Source organism: Elephantulus edwardii, unplaced genomic scaffold, assembly GCF_000299155.1.
Source record: "Elephantulus edwardii isolate Elephantulus edwardi_28Jun2011 unplaced genomic scaffold, EleEdw1.0 scaffold00266, whole genome shotgun sequence".
Taxonomy (NCBI): Eukaryota; Metazoa; Chordata; class Mammalia; order Macroscelidea; family Macroscelididae; genus Elephantulus; species Elephantulus edwardii.
Genome location: NW_006400016.1, coordinates 2,203,753 through 2,228,106, shown reverse-complemented (window position 1 = coordinate 2,228,106; position 24,354 = coordinate 2,203,753). Strand labels below are relative to the sequence as shown.

General features: G+C 47.4%; 1 protein-coding gene and 1 pseudogene across 2 annotated transcripts in view; one reads left to right on the top strand and one right to left on the bottom strand.

The window, feature by feature from the left end:
- Positions 1-4,212: 4,212 nt before the first annotated feature.
- The window catches only part of GRAMD1A (GRAM domain containing 1A), a 56,631-nt gene continuing 36,489 nt past the window's right edge, over positions 4,213-24,354 (top strand). For both annotated transcript variants that reach the window (XM_006899688.1, XM_006899687.1), the window contains exon 1: positions 4,213-4,351. In XM_006899688.1, the coding sequence (XP_006899750.1) occupies positions 4,344-4,351 (8 nt within the window). In that variant the 5' untranslated portion in view covers positions 4,213-4,343. The remainder of the gene's footprint in view (positions 4,352-24,354) is intronic.
- On the bottom strand, positions 7,340-10,290 carry LOC102844439 (annotated as a pseudogene).

Below are 24,354 nucleotides of genomic sequence, written 5' to 3'. Positions count from 1 at the left end.
AAGATGGAGGATCTCCTTTACAGCCTCAGAAACCCAATGAAGAGTCAGCTATGAATTGGTTCCAATTCTCTGACACTGAGGTTTGAGTTTTTATGCTGTGACAATGGTCACTTCCTTGGCCGGCACTATCTCTATCCCTCCATAAGTGTCATTTACTTTTAGTGAAGCAGACTTTATGATGCTGCTTATGACAGTTTGGTTTTACTACATGTGAGCAATGGGACACAGATGAATGTGCCATTTTTCCGATTTAAAACAAAGGCTGTACTGTGTCATCGAGCTGGAGCCCACTCATAGCTGACCCTCCAATCGGTTTTCAGAGGTTGTAAATCACACAGGTATGGAGATAGGACGCATCCCTGGCGTATGCCATTCCCAATTTTGAACCATACAGTGTTCCCATGCTCTGTTCTGATGACTGCCTCCTGGTCCAAGTATAGGTTTCGTATTAGAACTATCAGGTGTTCTGGGATTCCCATTCTTCTCAGAGTCGGCCACAGTTTGTTATGATCCACACAGTCAAATGTCTTTGCATAATCAATGAAACACAGATAGACATTCCTCTGGTATTCTCTGCTTTAACCTCAGATCCATCTAACATCAGCTACAATATCCCTAGTACCGCGACCCCTTCTAAACCCAGCCTGGGCTTCTGGTAGTTCTCTGTTGATGTGCTGTTCCAGTTGTTTTTGGATAATCTTCAGTAATATCTTGCTTGCATGTGAAATCAATGAGATTGTGCTATAGTTTCCACACTCTGTTGGCTCACCTTTCTTTGGGATGGGAACAAATATAGATCTCTTCCTGTCAGTTGGCCAAGCGGTTGTTCTCCAGATTTCTTGGCACAACTTGGTGAGCACATCCAGGGCTGCATCTGTTAGCTGAAATATGTCAATTGGTATACCGTCTATTCCTGGAGCCTTATTTTTTGCCATTTCCTTCAAAGCAGCCTGAACTTCTTCTTTCATCACCATAGGCTCTTGCTTATATGTTGTTTCATGGAATTCAACCTGTATGCAGAACAGATTATCCGGGAGGCTGGGCTCTATGAGGAGAAATGTGGGGTCAAGATCGGTGGATGGTCTATCAACAATCTGCGTTATGCAGATGACACAACCCTGCTTGCTGAAACTGAGGAGGACCTGAAGCACCTGCTGCAGAGGGTCAAAGACTGCAGCCTACAATATGGATTGAGGCTCAATGTCAAGAAGACAAAGATTTTCACCACTGGACCAATTGGCAGCATCAGGATGGATAGTGAAGACATTGAGATTGTTCACAGCTTTAGTTTGCTTGGCTCCACAGTCAACACTCTTAGCACCAGTAGCCAGGAAATTAAAAGGCGCATTGCCATGGGAAAGTCTGCTGTTAGGGACCTCTCCAAAGTACTGAAGAGCAATGGTATCTCCCTGGAGACTAAGGTGCATCTGATACAGGCCATGGTCTTCGCAATCACTTGTTATGCATCAGAGAGTTGGACAATGACCAAGGAGGATAGAAGGAGAATTGATGCCTTTGATCTGTGGTGCTGGAGAAGAGTATTGAGAGTACCATGGACTGCTAGGAAAACAAACAGATTCATCCTGGAAAGGGTCAAACCGGGTGGCTCCTTGGAGGCAAGGATTCTGAGGCTCCATCTAACATACTTTGGACATGTTGTGAGGAGAGACTGGTTCTTGGAGAAGGACATCATGTTTGGGAGGGTGGAGGGACAGCGTAGGAAGGGAAGGCCCTCTATGAGGTGGATTGATTCAGTGACTGGGATAATCGGGATGGGAGTGTCAGAGACAGTGCGATTGGCACAGGACAGAGCGGAGTTTAGGGCTGTTGTACATAGGGTTGCTATGAGTCACAAGTGACTCGATGGCACATAACAACAACCAACAACAACAAATCACACAGGAGGAGAGACTGCTCATTTTTCTTCCATGGAGCAGCTGGTGGATGCAAAACACATGCCCACAATCAATACCACTGGTACCTGTAGTCAAGAAATCAAAAGATGCGTTGCATGGGGAAAATCTGCTGTTCAAAGTGCTAACCCAATTATGTCTATTAAGAGATTAAGATATGCATCAGAAAGTTGGACAGTGACTAAAGATGACAGAAGAATTAATGCCTTTGAGTTGTGATGATGGGTCCATGGGTCGACAAAGAAAAACCAGTATGTCCTGGCAAAGGTGAAGCCAGGGTGCTCCTTGACTTTGTCTCACATACTTTGCACATGTTGTTAGGAGGGAAGAGTACTTGGAAAAGGTCATCATGCTTGGAAAGATGGAGGGTCAGCTTAAGAAAGGAAGACCCTCAATGAGATGGACTGACATAGTGACTGTAGCAACGAGCTCAAGTGTATCAGAGACGATGAGTATAGGGCAGAGTTCATAGGGCTGCTATAAGTTGCAGATGACTGGATGACACATAACAATTAAAAATGTAAAAACCTTTCAAAAGGAGTCCAGGCAAAGAGAAATATAGAAAAAGAGAGCAGTGGAGCAAAGGCAAGTGATAGAAAGAGAGCCCCTCTGAGATCTGACAGTGAGGAACAGCCATGTGAAGATCTGGAGAAGAGTTATTTGGAAAGGGAACAGCAGGTGTAAAGGCACAGAGGCAGAAAAGTGCTTGATGTGTTAGAGAACTAGCAGTGGCTGGACAGGATCGAGTGGAGAGGAGATCGAGGCCCAAGAGGCAACAGATTATTGGGGCCTTGGGGCACTGTAGGGACTTGGGGTTTTACCTGGAGTGAGGTGCACCCACAAGACTTTGAGCCAAGGAGGGTTCTGATGTGAAGCAAGCATGGGCTTGCTCTCTGTGGGGGCCACACAGATGAGCTCTGCTTTGAAGCAGGGAGGAGGGGGAGCAGAGAGAGTGAAGCCTAAGCCAGGCTGTGCACAGAAGAGAGGAAGCTTTGAGACTCAGGTTTTGTAGGCGGAGCCTACAGTGTTTGCTGACTGATTGGCTATTGGTCTGTCAGTGTTGGTCAAAACGAGGAATCCGGTCTGGGGCTTGAGAAACAGGAAGGACATAGCAGCTACAGAGCACACTGGAGAAGTGGGCACTGTTTTTTAGGGTGAAGGAGTTTGTCTATGTGTGTGTTTTTACAAGAGATAAGGCACAGGTTCCTGTATTGGGGGTTCCTGTATTTGGGGGAATATCCCCAAGATATTCCCAAGGTTTGCATCTTTCTTTGTGTTTTCAGGCAAGACTCCAGCGCACCCAGACACTCAGCCAGGAACTGCAGACACCAGCCTGGCACAAGTCTGTCCAACTCTGCAGCTAGCTTATCTGTGGGGTGACCTTGGGCAAGTCACTGTTGTCTTTGAGGCCTTGCTCTTCTTGCCTGTGTAAGGGGCTGGTGCCTCCTCTGCTCTTCAGTCAGAGGAGAACCCACCTGAGCACAGTTCACAGGACCCCGGGGCTCTGGTGACTTACCCATGGTCACTGTACAGATAGAGGCCAAGGCTGAACTCTGACTTGGTCTGGCCGAGCACACGGGGGAAACACTAGGGCAGTCCCTGGAGACTGGGAACTGGGCCTTCCTGAGGCCTGAAGCCTAGGGAGAGAAGGATGCCAATGTCAGGGTCCTGGTCCCTTCCCCCACCTTTCTCCTTCCTCTTAGTCTCCTCTCCTACGTTCTAAATCCCCGCTCATCTTACTGGTTCTCCCTTCAGAGGGATAGGGGCCATGGACCTGGGGGATAGTCAGAACCTGAGACTTATTTCTGGGTACCAGCAGAGTAGACACAGTCTGTGCCAAGGCAGCCCTATCTCAGTGTTTTGTGGTTGTGTTAAAATAAAGGCGATCTATCTATCCCCTACTCCCTGTCTGCCTGTCTTCTGGATCTCTGGCCCTTTACTCCTCCGAATGTCTGTCTCTTGCTCCTCCAATTCTTTGTCTCTCGCTTTCCTCCCTCCGGCCTGCTCTCGTCCTCGGTCCCCACGGCCTGCTCTCCTGGGTCCCGAACCGCTACTTCTCATGCCAGCCTCTCCCTCCCGACTTCCTCCTCTCGGGTTCCTCTCGCTCTGGTGTCTGACGCCCACCCTTTCCCTCTCTCTAGGCCTCTGGCGTGCCGCGGCCTTCGCTCCCGGCCTGGGCGCCCTCCCTCCTGGGCTGGGGGCGGCGCCCTGACGCAGCGAGGCGGGGAGGAAGGGGGTGTCGCTGACGCCGCGGCGGCCTCCTGAGGCGCCGGCCTTTTGTGCGGGCGGCGGGGTCGGGTGGGGGCTGCGGCCCTGGAAGGCGAGGCCCGCGCGCGGCGCGAACGCCCAGCTCGGCCCGGCCCTGCACTGCCTGGCCCCGCTCCACCGGCCCGGCCCTGCCCCTCGGCCCGCGTCCGCCGCGCCGCATCCATGTTCGAGTGAGGACCGGGTGGCCCGGGAGGGGGCGGGGAGGCGGCCGGTGGGGCGCCCGGGGCGCGCGCCTGGAGCTGTGCGCATGGGGCCCAGGACGGCTGGGAAAGAGGGGGGGGGGGCGAGGAATCCGTGGTGCCGGTCTGGAGCGATGGCAGAGTGCGAGGAGGATGCACGGGTCGGCTTGGCAATGCCTGGGACGCCGTGCGAACCAGGTTTAGGGGTTTTACTGGGAGTTCGGCCTGCAGGGAGGGACCCCCGAGGGATACCCCCACAACTGGCTCGACTAGGAGTGGGCGCCCTGCGAATAGTGGTCCTTAGCTCCGGCCAGGCTCCCGAGCAGCCCCTCCCTGCCCGACCCCCTCCCACCGACCTTGTCTGAGTTGCTGGGGGATGGGGGGCCTCTGCGTGGCCGGAGAACCGCGTGCTGGAGAGATCGGGGTGCCTGTGCGCGCCGTGGCATCTGTCGGCCTGCGCGTGTGTGGCGTGTAATTGGGCAGTGGGAATGTGTGTACGTGTTGTCTGCAGACCGCAGTGAACCTCGTTGGTGGTTTGTGTGTGTAAATTCCCCCAAATCTTAAAGTGGTCGGGGTGTTACTAGTGTGAGTTATCTGTGTGGAGCCTCCGGTGACTTCGTACTGGTTGTAACTAATTTCCTTTGATTAGTCTGTGTGACTGTGCCTTCCTGTCGGGTTGTCACTTGGCAGGGTGTACCCAGTTGTGGTTGTGACCCTTTATGGCTGTATATGTGTATAATGCGTCTCATACTGTTTGTGGCTTTAACCAAATATAAATTACCTATACGTGTCAGATTGACTTTTTAGTGGGTGTGTATGTGTCTGAGGCTGCTGAGGCCAGGCAGCTGTGTGAGTTTGTGTGTTTTACCTGTGTTTCCACCTGTAGCACCATGTTACTGTAAATGACCTGGGTGTGTCTGGTTGTGGCTTTAGAGTGTGTCTGGCACTGTGTGTGTTGCCAGTCACCTCTGGATCGCCCTGTGTCTGGGATCTTCTGTGCTGACTTCTCTCAGATTCCATATGTGGGTTAGTAGCAGTGCCTGTGTTCTGTCATTGTTGTAGGTGTCCAGGCCTAGAACCATGCAGCAGGGACCCTTTTTCTGTTGCTTTGTGTGTGAGGAAAATGTGAACAGCGACCCCAGCTTGCTTTCTAAGGGCCTGGGACCCTCCCTCCTGAGGCCTGCTTTCCTCTTGATTCTCTGGAGGCAGTAGTAATAACTGACATTCCCTTGCTCCCTTATGTAAAGCATGGCCTGTGAATTCTCTCATGGCCCTGTCCACTCTGTGGGCAAAGCGTGTGGAGGCTGCTCTTCCTGATGTCTTTTGGCTATGCCAGTGTCAGACTTCTGTCATCTCTTGATACCTCACAGTTTCCTTTTGTTTTGTCTTTTTCAACGGGAAGTTAACAATAAGAGCAAGATAGGCATTCAGTCAGTTGCCTGCCTGCACATCTGACTGAACTCGGTTGTATGTGTGCTGGCGGGGGCCCTCTGGTGTGGTTGTCTAGCTCTCTTTGTGACGTGTGACTGTAATTTACCTAGGACTTTCCTTGGTTCTCTCTGGTTCTCTGCCACTGTGTGTGTGGAAGTGTGTGCGTGTCGTCTTGTTCCAGTAGGAGATTGCAGTTTGCTGTGATGCTCAGGCTGTGTGTGTGTGTGTGTCCCTTTCTTGTGTTTCCCTTTCATCGCCTGTGTTTGCACCGTGGCACTGGTTGGGCTTATAACGGAAAGACCAGCAGTTAAACTTAACCAGCCGCTCCACAGAAGAAAAGTGAGGCATCTCCTCCTGTTAATATCGGTTTACAGCCTCAGGTACCCGATGGAGGGTCCCTGTGAGTTGGAATTGACTCAGAGGCAGTGGGCCTGGTTTGGATTTAGGAAGTGCTGTTGCCCCTCCTTTCTGATCAGTGTACGATTGCCCCTATCAGTCTTAAGAAGCCAGAAGTGGGGTGTCAGCAGTGGCTGGAACCCCATTCCCTTCGGGTTCCCCACCCTCTGTAACGGTCCTCTAAGGGCCCCTCCCTTCCCTCTGCTGCAGCTGGCCTGGGGTTGTGCAGCTGTGGGGGAGTGCCCGCCCTTGGGCATTTCCTCTTTGCCTTGCTCAGGAGCAAGCGCTGGAGGTGTGGGCCCTGACCTGACAGTGTGAACCTGCCGTTCAGCTTCCTGGCTTGAGCTGGACCCTAGACCTGGGGCTAGAACAGCTGGACTTGGCGTCACCCTTAGAGGTGAGGGAATTGAGAGCACCAATTGGGAAGGGGTGTTCCTTTAGAATCCATAGCTCACCAGTTTCCCACACTAAACCCAGCCAGAACCCACTGCTTTCACGTTGATTCCAACTCCTGGTAACCCCCATCCTTCGTAGGCCACCAGTACCCTCAGAGTGAAGCCCGAGTGACTGACTGGGGCCCACAGGCATGCACACAAGGTGATGCTGTCACCTTCTTCTCTGGCCTTACCACTCTTCCTCAGACCTGCCAAACTCAGCCTTGACCCTGTAGTTGGCTGTTACCAAGACTTACACAGTCTGAACCATCTTTCCCCACCCTTCAGTGGGTTGGCCCTTTATCTTTTGGGGCTCAGCTGGCTGTACTCTGTTTAGTAAGCTTGCTGACTCTCTCACTAAAGAAACTATACTTACACTCAATTGCTTCATTCTTTTTCAGTTTTATTTTTTGGCAGTTATTCTTTTTGTTGTTTTTGTTGTTGTAAGCTCCTTTATTGTTATCTCCCCCACCCAAGGCCACCTGGGGGCCAGTCTCTATTCCCTCCCCCTGTCCCTAAAAGGTGCTGCCTCCTTCCCAGATAGCTGAGGGAGGACCCACTGTCCAGAGCAGCATTGGCCTCCCCCAGCCCAGATCAGGGAGGGGAAGTGACAGATGGTGATGGATGGATGGACAGTTTAGGAGATGGGAGCTCTTCTAGGCCACCACCTGCTCCTCCAGCCTTGCATCTTGGGGGTGGGGTATGGCATGCCTAAACATCAGGACCAGCCTTGGGCCAACCCTGGCTGCCACATTCCATAGGACCGTCCAGTAAACATGCAGACTCTAAGCGTGGCTGGTGATGTGTGAGGCCCCAGATACTCTCCTCCAAGCAGAGGGCATAACGCCAACCCCCAAGCTCTCAGGCTGCACCAGGACAGCAGCCAGCTTGGAGCTGGTGTGGTAAGGTCCCAGGGTGGCTGACCCACACGTCATAGACGCTCTTGTTGGGGGGCACCCCTTGGAAGAGGGTGTCTAGATCCTCCAGCAGCCCTGGGGGCCCTTGGGACTCAGAGGTCTTCCCCCAGTAGGCTGGCTTAGTGGCAGAATGGCTGTCGGGACAGGAAGTGGGTGATAATGGGGCCAAAGGGATCACCACATTAGGGGTGTAGATGAGCAAGTAGGAGGTGGGGAGCTGGCCCCAAAGTGGGGCCCTGTGTTCCCCACTGGACAATCCCTGGGTATTTGGGGTACCCTGCAGGAGGTGAAGGGGCCAGGCCCTTTGCTCTGTGGAGAGGGGTGAGGGCCCAGTGGCACCTCCATGGACTGTTTCCGCCTGGCCTCTTGTAGGCCCAGGAAGTGAGCAGAAAGGCCATGGAGGAGTTTCCAAGGAAGGCAGAGGGGCAGGGGCACTACCTCCACCACAGGGCACCCTGTGCTGTCTGGAACTGGGCTTTTCCTGGTAGGCAGCTGGGGCCAGGGAGGACCCTCCCTGGGAACCCCCAGAAAGGACTTGATGCTGAAGCTCTCACTGAATGCTGCAGGTAGGCTAGGAGGCTGGTTGGGCTGGCCGTGCAGGGCCCAGGGACCCAGGTCCTCCCTCCGCAAAGGCTCTGCGGGCACCCCTGCTCTGCCAGCGTCGGCCCAGGGCGGTGTTCTGCAGCTACAGAGCTTCTGCTGGGATCAGGCTCACATCGACCACCCAGAAGTTGCCTTTGGCTTGGGACTTTGAAGGGTCCTTGGGCACCTTGTGGAAACACGTATTGGAGGAGAGGTGAGCTGTTGGTGGATGGAATCCTTCCAGCCCTCCTAGTCATCCCTAAGGAGGGGAACACAGCCTGGACCTGACGAATGATCTGAAAGCACAGGCAGCCCTCCCACTCCGTGAGCTGAGCAGGGGGGCACCCAGCGAGAGATTTGATGTGTCAAATGTGATAATGGTTACCCATGGTTGACAGTGTTTGGTGGTGCTCCCTGATTAAAACAAGCTTGGAAGCAGAGTGGCATCTACTTCTATAATAGCTTACCTCTGGAAACCCTATGAACCTGGAGAAAGGTTTAAAGTTATACAAGTGTTCAGGTCTTTTGTTCATAGGGTCACTATGAGTCATCTACCACTCTATGGCACTTAACAACAACAGTTCTTTTTAGGAAGCTCGGTGGTGTAGTCCACAGGGGTTGCACTGCTAGCCGAAGGCAACACCTCTGTGGTGGTTTGAATCCACTGGTTCCTCCACAGGAGAAAAATGAGCCTTCTCCTCCTGTGCGATTTTCAGCCTCTGAAAACCTGCTGGAGGGGCAGCTGTGAGTCAGGTCCAACTCAGCAGCAGTGAGGGAGAGAGATTATTATTTTTAAATTTATGTATTTATTTTATTGTCATTTGAGAGAAAGTTTGCCAGTCACACTTGTTTTTCATTCAATCACTCATGTGTATTTTATTTTTGAAAATGAATAACAATTAGTATTCTTATTTATTTTTTTAAATTTTTATTTTATTTTCATAATGTTAACGAACATTTACAGAGATTTTGGATTTTCATTCATTCATTGCTGCACTTCTCTCCCCCCCCCCCCCCCCCCCCCCCCCCCCCCCCAGTTCGCTTCTCTCTTTGAAAAGTAATAGAAAAACTCCCTCCCTGGTACACAGTCCCCCCGCACCCCTCCCACTGCCCCAAGTACATTTCACTATGAAACCTTAATTGTGGACTTTTGTGATAACCATAATACCCTATCATACATCGCTTTTAAATTATTCTCTCCCTCATCTGTTTCAGTGCAGTATACACAATAGTATATACAGTAGTATCCCTATTTAATTACGATGTCTTATCAACCCTTTCTCCACTCAATTTAATGTAAAATAATTTTTACTCCCCTCTCCCTCCCTTCCCATCCCAGGTAACCATCCAAGAAAGAGTCTATACATATACCTTTCCTTGGCTTTATGTGTTTGATTGGTTCTTTATATTTTATTTGAGTGAAAGTTTGGAAGTCATATTGAATTTTCATTTAATCATTCATAGCATAGACAGTTTTTGTTTTATAATATTAATTAGTTGTTTGAAGAAATTCATTATGTCTAATCAAACTCGTAGTGTATATTGTCTTTTCTTTCACCTAGCTTATCTATTGATTTTTATTCCCCTCTCCCCTCCAAAAGTAATTCCTGTGTGTAAAGCTTCCCTTAGTCTTTTCTGTTAGTACTCTTATGCCATAATTGTCATTTTTATGACTTATCTTCTATCACACAACATAATTTGTTACAGATTAATTTATGTTCTGTATTTTGTGACTTTCTGATAGTTTTTTGTTTTTCTTTTTTTCAATGAAAGAGACTTTATTGAGAGCCCAGGGTCATGTGGCTCAGAAGAAGGCCACCTGCAAGAGGCAAGGGAGCCAGTGAAGAGGGGCCTCTTATTTGACCTTCTTCTTGGGGCGCAGGTTGTTGGTGTGCCCACACTTCTTCTTGCAGCAATTGACAGCACGGGGATGCAGGCGAGCATAACACTTGCGGCAGATCATCTTGTCGCAGTTGTATTTCTGGGCGAGCTGGCACAAGGAAGGCTCAGTAATGCCACCACAGAGACGCAGCACCAGATGCAGGGTGGACTCTTTCTGGATGTTGTAGTCTGAGAGTGTACGGCCATCCTCTAGTTGTTTGCCTGCAAATATCCGACGCTGCTGGTCAGGAGGGATGCCCTCCTTGTCTTGGATTTTTGGCTTTGACATTCTCGATGCTGTCACTGGGCTCGACCTCAAGAGTGATGGTCTTGCCAGTCAGGGTCTTCACAAAGATCTGCATCTTTGCGTCTGCCTCTCAGCCGCCTCGCTGAAGAGAAAGAGGGCCTGATAGTTTTTTAGAAGTTTTATTTAGTACTCTACTGTGTGACTGTACCATAGTTTCTTTAGCTATTCATCTGTTGCTTATTTCCAGCTTTTTGCTGTTGTAAATAATGCTCCAGCAAACAAGAGTATGTCAGTTTGTGTTGCAGCTCTTATTTCTTTGGGATATATACCGAGTAATTGCATAGTTTGACCAAATGGTATTGCTCTTCTCAACTTTCTAAGGATCAGTTGCCTCATTCTTTATCTTCATAGTTTCCAAACGTTTCCAAACCTGACGTGCCCTCAGAATGTCATGAACCCTATTCTGATTCAGGAGTCTGGGATTGCCCCAGAATCTGCACTTATAACAATTTCCCAGAGAATACTGACACTGTCCATCTGGGGACCACATTGACCAATGTCTGAAGTCACCATCTTCATATATGTTTTCTTATTGTCTCTGCTCTCTGACCAGAGTGTCAGGTTCCTACAAGCAAGGAATTAGCACTGTTAGGGAGCTCTGGAGACATAGTACCTAATTTAACAGGCTGCTAACTGAAAGGTGGGCTATTTCCAGGCTGGGAAGATGAGCGAATGGCTGGATTCTGCTAAGGTATGTTTGAGACTAGGGTGAGGCTTTTGTTCACAATTAGAGTGTGAGCAGGTTGGATTTGGATTCTTATTTAAAAAGACTTTTGGGCCCTCAGGTGGCTTTTTATGGATCTCCTGAATAGAATAGAACAGGCTTGGAAGCAGGAGTGCCTCCGAGGACTCACAGCACTTAACAGCAACAACTGAAAGGTCAGTGGTTCGAATCTACCCACTGTTCTAAGATAGAGGAGGCTGGCGGCTCCTGTAAAGATGTACGGCGTCGCAAACCCAATGGAGGGTCGCTGTGAAGTGAAATAACTTTGATGGCAATTAGTTAGGTTGGTTGATGTAGTTGCAAGGAACTCTGATGGCATAATGCATTACATGTTGGACTGCTAACCGAAAGACTTCTGGGGGAAAGATGAGGGGGGAAAATTGACAGCCTCAGAAACAGATAGAAGGTCACTATGAGTTAGAAGCAACTCTAAGGCAGTGGGTATTTTGGTTTGTTTTTTTAAATACTTGGCAAAATGTTATGTGCTTGTTATGTGTTTGTAGAGGAAATGACATGACTAGAGTTTCGGACAAGTTTGTGGAGGCTTCTGACAGTCTGTATGTAGCATGTTGCACTGCTAACCTAAAGTCTACATGTCTGGCAGTTTGAACAATCTACCAGTACCTTCAATAAGGCAATCTCTTTCTGTTAAAGTTGACAGCCTCAGAAACCCAATGGCAGGTTGCTATGAGTCAGAATTGAGTTTGGCTTCAGGTTGGGGATTTTGTGTGGTATCTTTCAAAGTAGCATCTCGGACAGAGAGGTGAGCTGTGATAATGCTGGGAATAGACATTCCATTTTAGTGGACAGTGAAAGCGCCAAAATCAAACCTGAGCACCTTTTGTGTGATGGACTTGTCTTGTCTGATCACACTTCTATCCTCACAACCACCTGTGTGACAGATACTATTATCATGCTCATTATACAGAAGAGGAAACTGAGGCGCAGGGGGGAGGTGGCAGGACTGCCAGGCTGTTGACCTCGGGACCACACTCTCACTGCTGCCCTGGAGCCCTGGCTGTCCCAGGCCACAGAGACCAGCCAGTGATGGGGTTCCTGCTTGAGCCCAGGTTCTGTGCCGTGCGTGTCAGGGAGGAGGCTGTCACTCATTCATTCGGTTCACTCAGTAACCAGCAGATACTTATGGCATGTGTTGCACACCAGGCTGCATTTGAGGTTATGTGGATGCAATGGGGAGTGAGACAAAAGCCCCTACCCCCATGGAGCTCACAGTCTGAAGAGGAGAGGGACACAGATTGAGAAAAGATAGAAGGTCAGGTGGGCACCCAGCACTTAGTGCCCACCAGTTCTGTAGAGAGCAAGAAGAGAGGGGATCTATGAAGAGACAAAGCAGAAAGGCGGCATCAGGAGAATGGGATACGGAGCGGAGGAATCTTTGAGCAGAGATCTGAAGGAGGTGAGGAAGCTGCTCGAGTGTCTGAGAGAAGAGCGTTGTGGGCAGGTGAAATGTAAGCGAGGCTGCGGTGAGGACAGAGCGGGACCAGCCCTGGGCTTTTCATCAGTAGCAAGGCGCAGCCAGGAAAGGACCTGGAGTCAGGAGGGCCTAGTCTGACCCAGGGGTACATGTGCTCACTGTGACTGTGTGTAGGATGCTGGGTGGGGACGGGGGAGGCAAGAATGGGATTAGAGAGACCAAGGAGGAGGCTGTTGTTGGCTCAGGCAGGGGCAGTGGTGCCCGGTCACCATGTGTTTAATTTATTTTATTCCTTAAGCTCATTTTACAGGTGTTACCTGAATGCCTATCCTGAGGTCTACCCCAACATTGCTCAAGGTAGAATTGTTGGGACAATGCAGTCACCACCACAGCTCATGGACCTGTGGGAAGATGGACAGGTCACCAGACAGTGGCAGTGATGGGGACCTCTCAGGACTGAAAGATGGACAGGTCACCAGACAGGGCTGTGATGGGGACCTCTCAGGGCTGAAATGTGCCAGGGAAGGGAAAGAGTATTCTGGAGGGAGGTGATGTGTTAGCTGAGTCTTGAAGGATGAAGAATTTGCCAGGCAAAGAAGATAAAAGAGTCATCTAGACAGAAGGAACAGCATGCCTCCAAGGCAAGAGAGACAAGTTTGTTGTGGATCATTGAGTAATTCTAACTAACAGGAGCTTCGTAAGACAGAGTGAAACTGCCCCATAGTTTCCTTGTTTTTGTAGTTATGTGCCATCTAGTCAGGTGTGACTCGTAGGGACCCTATAAACTACACATCTGAACTCTGTCTTAGCCTGTGCCATCTTCATCATTTCTGACACCCTTGAGCTTTGGTGTTTTGCTGATTTTGAGAATATACACAGCAGAGCAAATACCCCTTCAACCATTTTTCATGTGAACAAATCAGTGACCTTGATTATATTCTTTGTATTGTGCAGCCATTTTTACCTTTATTTTCTGAACTGTTCCTCCCCCATTAGTATAAATTCACTGTCCTCTAATCTTAAATTAATGTCACTTTGATCCTACATATGTGTTGATTACTATGAGACTCATGGCTGACGCTCCAGTGGGTTTTCAGTCAGTAACTCCTATGGGAGGAGGTTGCCCATCTTTGTTTGGTGGAGCAGCTGTTGTATTTGAACCACATACTTTTGGGTTGGCAGTACAATTCCTTATCATTAAGCCATAGCTTTTAAAAAGAACATACTGCTCAAGGCAGACACCCTTTACTTGTTTGGATTTAAGAAGTCATCAGAGGGTAATTTTGCCTTGAAATCTAAAGATAACCTCAGGGCAGTGTAGTTTCAGGGGTTCATTCAACTTCTGTGGCTCCAAAAAGTCCATGAGAATTAAAAAACCTGTTTTATATTTACCCCCTTTTGACTAGTATTTTTCTATAGAATTTTGCATCAAAATTTTCAGTAATGGTATTCAGGCACCACATAGGTCTTCTTGCCTTTTGATAAAGGTCGCTTTAACTACACATTCCATATCCCCTTTAAAAAAAAAGTTGTAAGCAAAGATAAGTTTTATAGAAAAAAGAAATCTCAGAGAAAGGGGCATCATTCTCTGGAAGTGAGGAAATGAAGACCTGTATCCTCTTCCTCCTGATTCTCCTTTCTCTTGTTTCTTCAGGTGAATAGAGCCTAGTCATTATGCTTACAAATTTTTAAGACCCCAGGTACTCTGTGGACTAGGAGACAGAACAAAAAGCACTAAATACCGTATTAGTCTAATTAACTGGGATGTCCATGAAACCCTGATCCTCAACCTCCACTAAGGGTATCGATTATATGTAAGCATCATTAGCAGCTCTTCTTCTGTTGTTCTTATGGTGGTAAATAAATATACGTATCACACAACTTTTACAAGTTCAACTTTTTACAGGTGTACAACTTATTGACAATAATTATAATAAGCAGCTGTGACGCTGATCCCTTCACCAATACAATTTTTCCATCACTTTTAACCTGTCCCTGGAAACCACTTTAAATTATGGTTCTTATACACTTGGTTTTTTGCTTGTTTTTTTTTTAACTAGTTTCATAAACTTTTTATTTTAGTTTTTAATTATACTACTTTATTTACAAAATTAAAATACATTGTTTTTCACATCACTTCCTTCCCATTTCCCTAACCCCCCCACCAAATTGTGTGACCCTATGATTAATTCCACCACTACCCTTCTGTTTCTACTTCCCCCCCCCCACCTTGGATCCTCATGCTTATTCTATAATAATGGCTTTATACAGTATTTGTCCTTATGGGACTGAGTTCACTCAGCATAATCTTCTCTAGTCCCTCCAAAGTCAGGTAACAATTTACAAAAGTATTGCTCCTGCATGTTGCATAGTAGTCCAGTGGGTGACTGTACTATAACTTCTCAGTCCATTTGATAGTTTTTGGATATCTGGGTTGTTTCCATGTTCTTGCGATGGTTAATAATACTGCTATGACCATTGTTGTGCAGGTCTCTGTATGAGCCTCAGTTCTCATTTTCTCAGGGTATATTCCAAGCAGTGGAACAGCTGGGTCATATGGAATTTCTATGGTCAGCTTTTTGAGGAAGCGCCAAACTGCCTTCCAGAGTGGTTGTACTATAGTACAATCCCACCAACAATGTATAAGAATTCTTTTCTCACCACATCCTCTCCAACATTTATTGCTTGCTGCCCTGTTAAACTTTGCCACTGCTACTGGGGTGAGGTGGTATCTCACTGTGGTTTTGATTTGCATCTCTCTTATTGCCATTGATTTTGAACATTTCTTTATGTGTCTGTTGGCCATTCAAATATCTTCTTCTTCAAATATCATCTTCCTCAAATATCTTCTGTGAAAATTCTTTTTCTGCCTTTTGCCCATTTTGTAATTGGGTTATCAGTGTTTTTCTTATGTAAGCCCAGGAGTATTCAGTAAACTTTCGTTACGAGATTCTTGTCTGAGCTGGCATTGCCAAATGTTTGTTCCCAGTCAGTAGGTTTTCTTTTTACCCTGTTGGAAAAAGTTTTTGATGCACACATGGATTTAATCTTTAGAAGTTCGCATTCATCAGTTTTATCCTCTTCAGATTGTGTATTTCTGGCTGTATTTAGCAGTTTTTGCTGTAGACAAGGCCTTCTAAGCTTATTCTCTTATGAACTCTATGGTTTTGGGCTTTATTCTCAGGTTTATGATTCATCTTGACTTGATTTTTGTGTGTGTGGTGTGAGATGTGGATCTTGTTTCAGCTTCCTGTAGGTGGCAGTCCAGTTTTGCCAGCACCATTTGTTGTAGAGGTTGTCATTTCCCCATTTAATAGGGTTTATTTCCTTGTCGAGTATCAATTGACCATAGATGTTGTTGTTATGTGCTCTCGAGTCGTTTGCGCCTCATAGCGACCCTATGAGCCCTAAACCCTGCTCTATCCTGTGCCAGTCACACTGCCTCTGACACACCCATCCCGATTACCCCAGTCACTGAATCAATCCATCTCATAGAGGGTCTTCCCCTCTTGCGCAGAGATAGCTGGGTCTATTTCTGGGTCTCATTTTGTTCCATTGGTCTATGTGCCTGTCATTGAACTAGTACCATGCTATTTTGCGTACTACCGCAGTGTAGTAGCTTTTGAGGTCAAGGTACCCTTATCTTTCTTGTTGTATATAAGTGACATCATACAGTATTTGTTCTTTTGTGATTGACTTAAAATGCTCATCACAGTATCTTTAAGCTCCATCTGTACTGTAGCTTAACCTCTCTTACTGGCTGAGCAGTATTCTACTATATGTGCCACACTTTGTTTATCCCTTCATCTGTGGCATAAGTATTAAGGTTGTTTCCACCTTTTGACTATTGTAAATAATGTACCAGAGTCTGAGTCTCTGTTTTCAAGACTTTTGAGTATAAAGATACATACTCAAAATTGCTGAGTCATTTAATAGTTGTATTTTTAACTTTTGGAGGAATTGCCACAATGTTTTCCACAATGGTTATTCCATTTTATATTCCCACCAGAGATGAACTGGGGGTCCATTTCCCCCAAATCTTTGCCAACCTTTTTTATTTTCTGGATATGTATGTGAGGTGGGTTTTGGGGGATTTTTTCCATTGTTTTAATCTTTTTTTAAAAAATATTTATTTTATTTTATACTGATTTATTTACAAAGTTTGAATACATTGTTTTTCACACTGGATCTTTCCCATTTCCTTCACACACACCCCCATCAAATTGTGCTACCATGATTAACACCCTGTCCCCCCATCCTCCCCCTTCTGCTTCCACCCTTTGGATCCTCATACTTGTTCTACAGTAATGGTTTTATACAGTCTTTGTCCTTAAGAGACTGAATTCACTCAGTATGATGCTCTCCAGTCCCTCCCAAGTTAGGTAGTAATTTACAGAATCATTGCTCCTACGTGCTGCATAGTGTTCCATTGTGTGAATGTACCATAATTTCTGAATCCATTTGATTGTGGTCAGACATCTGGGCTGTTTCCATGTTTTCTCTCTCTTTTTTTTAATTGTGAAACATACATAGGTTTGTATGTTTCACAATTTAAAAAAAAAAGATTCTCACCACTGGACCAATTGGAAGCATCAGGATGGATGGTGAAGAGATTGAGATTGTTAACAACTTTAGTCTGCTTGGCTTCATGGTCAACACTCGTGGCACCAGTAGCCAGGAAATAAAAAAATGTATTGTGATGGGAAAGTCCGCTGTTAGGGACCTCTCCAGGGTACTGAAGAGTAGTGGTGTCATTCTGGAGACTAAGGTGCGCCTGATACAGGCCATGGTCTTTGCAATCACTTGTTATGTATCAGAGAGTTGGACAATGACTAGGGAGGATAGAAGGAGAATTGATGCCTTTGAGCTGTGATGCTGGAGAAGAGTATTGAATGTACCATGGACTGCCAAGAAAACAAACAGATTCATCCTGGAGAGGGTTAAACCAGGCTGCTCCTTGGAGGCAAGGATTCTGGGGCTTCGTCTGACATACTTTGGACATGTTGTAAAGAGGGACAGGTACTTGGAGAGGGACATCCTGCTTGGGAGGGTGGAGGGACAGCACAAGAGGGGAAGACACTCTATGAGGTGGATTGATTCAGTGACTAGGGTAATCAGGATGGGTGTGTCAGAGGCAGTGCGATCAGCACAGGATAGAGCAGGGTTTAGGGCTCTTGTACATAGGGTCACTATGAGTCGCAAGTGACTTGACGGCACATAACAACAGCAATTGTGAAAAACCTGTATGGGGATACAAGGGGGTGAGGATCGGGAGCAGAAGGGTGAGAATGGGTAGGGATGAAATTGCAGGGCTGCACAATTTGGTTGGTGGGTGAGGGGCGTGGGTGAAGGAAATGAGAAAGATCCAGTGAGAACCAGAAGAGACAGGGAAATGGTAAGCATAGTCCAATGGTGATTATTAGTACTATTTTTTTAAACAAAGAAATCTTATTCACTTGTGGGTTTCTCATTGGGAATGGGGTGCAGATTCTCTCATTGCTTCTTCATGCTGAACAGGGGTGTTGATGTGAAGGGGGAAGGGTAGGCCACTTTAACACTTTGCTGGTGGTCCTGGCTTGAAGCTCCATGCCTTCTTGTTCAGAAGATATTTTCTTAACGTTTTCTGCCGTCTGGACTGCAGAATGTTTGCCAAGGTAGGTCCAGTGGGGATGACTGGCTGAACCCTGACTCTCCATCCTCCTTCACTTCCTTAGCTGGCAGTTGTATTTCCCTTTTGTCTCTGGAACTGGGTTCAGGGTTCAGGTCTTGAGTAAAACAATCTTAAGGTTACCTATAGGAAAGGGAACAAACTTGTGAGTTTCAAAGAGAAGGACTTTGGAGGTGTTACTTACAGATGTACTGGGGGAGGAGGTGGAGGAAAGTGGCTTAGATAAAAGTCTTTGTAGACCCTAGGCAGTTATCCCCAGTGACCTGAAGGCTCTCCTCAGGGCTGGGTGTTTCTCCCCTGGGGGCTGGGCGCCACCCCCTAGGGGCTTGAAGGCTCATTCCAGGGGCTGGGTGGCACAGCCTGGGGCTGTTGGGGAGGGGCACAGCTCTGGGCCAGATGGCTCTCCCTAGGGGCCAGTGGCATACCCCAAGAGCCAGGCAGCACAATCTGGGGGCTGGGTTGCACTCCTTGGTGACTGGGAGGCACACTCTGGGGCCCGGGCTGCACACCTTGGGGGCCTGGTGGCATACTTCGGGGGCCAGGCGGCTCTCCCCTGGGGCCAGGTGACATACCCCGGGGTCAGGCAGCACACCTCCCCCGAGGCCCCCCTCCCCCTCAGGTCCGGCCCCTGTGCCTCACTGAAGACCATGGCCAGGCACTTCCAGTTCCAGCGCCACCAATATTGCCCCCCTCCCCTCCTCCAAGTGGTCAGACTGCAATTCCAAGTAGGCGTCAGTACTCTCCCCCTTTACAAATGGAGAAGGGGCTTTGAGAATGGTAAACAACCCTCCCTAGATCTAAACAGTTCTTGGCATCAGTAGTCAAGAAATCAGAAGGTGAGGTGTATTAAGGAAATCTGCCATCTGGGAACTGTTGTTAAGTGTCATTGAGTCATAGACAACGCATAGAAATTCATTGAAAGAAGGACCTGAACACTTGTATAACTTTCATCATTTCTCTAAGTTCATAGAGTTTCTGGAGGCAAGCTGTTTCAGAAGTGGATGCTGCTCCTGCTTCCAAGCTTGTTTTAATCTCCATCAAACACTGTCCACTGTGGGTAACCATTATCGTATTTGTCACTTAAGTGTCCCAGTGTTTAGCCTCACAGCAACCAAGAGTTACCTCTGTACAGCCAACTGACAGAGCAGTGATAGATTACTTAGAAGAGTGACTAGAAACAATCAAAACCAGGCCTGAGGGCCGCAGTTGAAAATCCCTAACCTTTGGCTTGGTAGCATAGTTTTCTTTTCACTAGTGACCCAACAGAATGTGGAAACTACAGAATAATCTCACTGATTTCACATGCAAGCAATATTTTACTGAAGATTATCCAAAAACGACTGGAACAGCACATCAACAGAGAACTACCAGAAGTCCAGGCTGGGTTTAGAAGGGGTCGTGGTACTAGAGATATTGTAGCTGATGTTAGATGGATCTTGGCTGAAAGCAGGGAATACCAGAGGAATGTCTGTGTTTCATTGACTATGCAAAGGCATTTGGCTGTGTAGATCATAACAAACTGTGGCTGACTCTGAGAAAAATGGGAATCCCAGAACACTTGATCGTTCTAATGCAAAACTTATACTTGGACCAGGAGGCAGTCTTCAGAACAGAGCAAGGGAACACTGCATGGTTCAAAATTGGGAAGGGCGTACGCTAGGGATGCATCCTATCTCCATACCTTTTCAACCTATATGCAGAACAGATTATCCAGGAGGCTGGGCTCTATGAGGAGAAATGTGGGGTCAAGATTGGTGGATGATTTATCAACAACCTGCGTTATGCGGATGACACAACCCTGCTTGCTGAAACTGAAGAGGACCTGAAGCGCCTGCTGCAGAGTGTCAAGGACTGCAGCCTACAATATGGATTGAGGCTCAATGTCAAGAAGACAAAGATTCTCACCACTGGACCTATTGGCAGCATCAGGATGGATGGTGAAGAGATTGAGATTGTACACAGCTTTAGTTTGCTTGGCTCCTGGCTCCATAGTCAACAGTCTTGGCACCAGCAGCCAGGAAATTAAAAGGTGCATTGCCATGGGAAAGTCTGCTGTTAGGGACCTCTCCAAAGTGCTGAAGAGCAATGGTGTCTCTCTGGAGACTAAGGTGCGTCTGATACAGGCTTTGGTCTTCGCAATCACTTGTTATGCATCAGAGAGTTGGACAATGACCAGGGAGGATAGAAGGAGAATTGATGCCTTTGAGCTGTGGTGCTGGAGAAGAGTATTGAGAATACCATGGACTGCTAGGAAAACAAACAGATTTGTCCTGGAAAGGGTTAAACCAGGTGGCTCCTTGGAGGCAAGGATTCTGAGGCTCCGTCTAACATACTTTGGACATGTTGTGAGGAGGGACCGGTCCCTGGAAAGGGACATCATGCTTGGGAGGGTGGAGGGACGGTGCAGGAGGGGAAGGCCCTCTATGAGGTGGATTGATTCAGTGACTGGGATAATTGGGATGGGAGTGTCAGAGACAGTGCGATTGGCACAGGACAGAGCGGAGTTTAGGGCTGTTGTACATAGGGTCTCTATGAGTCGCAAGTGACTCGACGGCACATAACAACAACAACAAGAAGACCCACCTCGATCTCTCTGTGGCTTACAGTGATTCTGTGAGACAACAGGCCTAGTCCTTGCCCTGTCCTGCGCCATCCCCACAATCCGAGGTGTGCTCGAGCCCTTGGCTACAGACTCCTTATCAGCGCACTGTGTCGATGGTCTTCTTTTCTTCCCCGACCTGTCCAAGGACGTCTTCTTCACCGACAGCAAGATGCTTTCCTGTATCAAATCCTTCACCTCCCGGCTCTGTGGCACCACTGCTGCCTCACCTCCCCTGCCACCTGCCATCCTTCCCTGTGCCAGGGGCCCATGGCTGTTGGCATCCACAGTCACTGGCCGTGTGGGGGCTGTCACATCGGCCACGGGGCCCGGTGCCCGCTGCCTGGTCCAGGTTAGGGGACCTGTGGCTCCAGCCATGGCGGCCCCATGGGGTGGTGACAGCACGGGCTCGGCAGTGGTTAGCGAGCAGAAGTGGGACTCCTGCGTGTTCTTTTGAGAATCTTTATCCTGTTGGTGTTGAGCCTCGGTCCACGTTGATGACCGGCCGTGGGCTATTCGGTTCTTTAGGTTATAGAAGCTGCGTGGCCTGTTCCAGTGCGGCTTGACGCCTGCTCCTCACGCCGCGTCTCTCACCGCGGCCACCTTGCTTCCGAGAATTTATTTTAGAATAAGTTTATTTTGCGGCAGTGTGGAGGCTCCGTCGTACCAGCTGCAGGGCCTGGTAGCCCTCCGTCCATCCCAGCTGAGGGGACCCTGGGGTCCAGCCGCAGAGGCCCCATGGAGCTGAGGGAGCAGCGTGGGCTCAGCACTGGGGGGCTGGGAGCCGTGGGACTCGCTCTTTCTTTTTTTGGAAGCTTTGCTCTCTTAATGTTGAGCCTCAATCCATATTGAAGACCAGTAATCAACTCTTTAATTGTTCAGTTATCGATAAACTGAGGGCTGTGGCCCGTTTCTATGCAGCTTGCTGCTCCTCCAGCTCCTTAGGCTGTTTCCCCCTCAGTGCCATCTTGGTTCCCTGTTTCCATGTTCTTGAGATGGTCAGTAACACTGCTTTGAACATTGGTGTACAAGTCTCTGTTTGAGCCTCAGTTCTCATTTTCTCAGGTGTTTTCATCTTTTTAATCTTCTTGTTATTACGTGCCCTCGTGTTGGAACTGACTCATAGCTAACTCTCCAGTGGGTTTTCAGAGGCTATAAATTAGCACAGGAGGAGATGGCCCATGTTTCTTTTTAATCTTGTTTTTAAGTGCTGTAGAGTGGGGTATGACTCATTGGGACACTGTGAACCCTGTATAATCCTGTGGCATTCTTACCATCCTGGACATACTTGAGCCTATTACCGTCGTCAATGAGTAAATCCATCTCATTGAGGGTCTTCTTCTATTTCCCTGACCCTCCAAGCATGATATCCTTTCCCAAGCATAAATATCCCTTTCCAAGGAATAGCTTCTCGTAACGTGTCCAAAATATGTGAGATGAAGGAGCACTCTGGTTGCACTTTGTCCAAGACATATGTTTGTTCTTTTGGCAGTTCATGGGATATTCAGCCCTTTTCTCCAACACACAACTCAAAGGCTTGGATTCTTCTCCTGTTATCCGTATTCATTGTCAAGTTTTCAGATGCATAGCAGGTGATTGAAAAGACCGTGGCTTGGCTCCGGGGCATCTTGGTCTTCAAATTGACAGACATCGTTGTTCTTTAAGGACTTTGGAAAAACCAAATGAGAACTCCAAAATTCACCTCACATGCTTTGGGCATGTTGCTAGGATTGGCTATTTCTTGGAAAGGACATCATGCTTGGAAAGGTGGAGGGTCAGCAAAAGAGAGAAAGACTCCCAACAAACTGAATTGTCACAGTGACAACCTCAGTAGGCTCATGTGTGGCAGAGGTGATGAGAATGGCACAGAATAGGACGAGGTTCAGATTTGTTGCTTATAAGATCGTTATGAGTAGTAACAACAGCCTCCAGATCTGGGCTGCTGTGTTGTTGTTAGAGTTGGGTATGACTCATAGTGACACAATGAGCTACAGACTGGAACCTTGACCTGTCCTGTCCATGAACTCCGCCATGCTCACGGCCATTGTTGCAGTCATGTCACGTCAGGGCTCCAATAGCCATTGTCAGAAACCCCAAACTAACTGTTGTGGCATTGGTTCCAACTTGTAACAACCCTCCTTTGAGTTTCTTAGGCTTTTATTGGAGGAGACTGCCCATCCTTCTCTCACGGAGCAGCTGAAACACTAGAGAATCGAGGCATTGCGGTTAGCAGAGCAACACACTGTAAGCTGAGACCCCAGGGCTCCTTAGAGCTGTTCCAGTGGGAGTGAAGGGAGTGCTGGTGGTCTGAAGGGAGTTGCACTGCCAACCCACAGGTCACATGTCTCGGTTTGTGTGAATCTTCAGCTGGGCTCCATGGGAGAAAGAAGGAGAGTCTCCAGGTACATTTTACAGCCTTGGAAACTTGGCACAGGGTTAGCTGTGGGTTGGAACTCAACAGCAGTTAAGTTTTGAGTGCATGGGAGTGAAATAGTATCTTATTAAGGTTTTGGTTTGCATTTCCATCCCTCTGGTGGGCAAATGACATTGATTATCTTTTCATGTATTTAGCAGCTGTTCGAATGCCCTCTTTGGTGTAGGTCTATTTTGTTCCTTTGCCCAGTTTGTGATTGGATTGCCTTTTTGTTACTAACTTATTGAAATTTTATCAGTAAGATCTACAGATAGAGTTGTAGCTATAAAATCTGATAGATAAATATATACTATCTACTTATCAAAGATAGTTTCCTAAGATCATCCACCAAGCTTTTAGCTGTGTTTTCATGTTTTTAAAAAAGTTCTTTGATGCACAGAAAATGTCAGTGTTTGTGCTGTCCCATTTCTTTTGTGCTCTTGTTAAATTATTACCCAATCCATTGTTAAAAGTGAGGCCTGTTGTCCCTTTGTTTTAAGAATTGTATGGTGTTAGTTTGCACATTTAGTCCCTTAATCAGCTTTGAGTTTGACTTGTGTATGAGGCATAGTTCCTGTTTCATTTTTTTTGCATGTACAAATCCAGTTTCCCCAGTACCATTTATTGAAGAGATTCTTTTTTCCCCATCAAATGGATTTAACACCTTTGTGAAAAATTCGTTGACCACAGATGTGTGGGCTTGTTTCTATCCTATCAGTATTGCTATTTCAGTGTCTGGTGTTTTAATTACTATAGCTGTATGTTTTAAATCAGGAAATGTGAGTTGTGCTATTTGTTTTCTCTTTCAGCATTACCTTAGCTAGTCTGTATAAAGTTGAGTTGGTTTTTCTGTTTCCCTAAAGAAAGCTATTGGACACTGGACTGCCTTGAATCTATAGATTGCATTGGGTAGTATGGACATCATAACCTTAGTACGTCTTCCAGTCCTTGAACATGTGACATCTTTCTGTTTATTTAAGTCTTCTTTAATCTCTTCGGGAACTTCTTGTGGGCCTAGTGAGCAGGGTGTTGTGCTACCAACCCAAAGGCAGATGGTTCAAATCTATAAGCTGTTCCATGGGAGAAAGCTGGACATTCTCCTCCAGTGTGATTTACAGTCTCCAGGAACCACTGGAGGATCAGTTGTGAGTCAGTTCCAACTGGTTAACAGTGAGAATGAGTAAGAATTAATCTCTTTTAGCAGTAT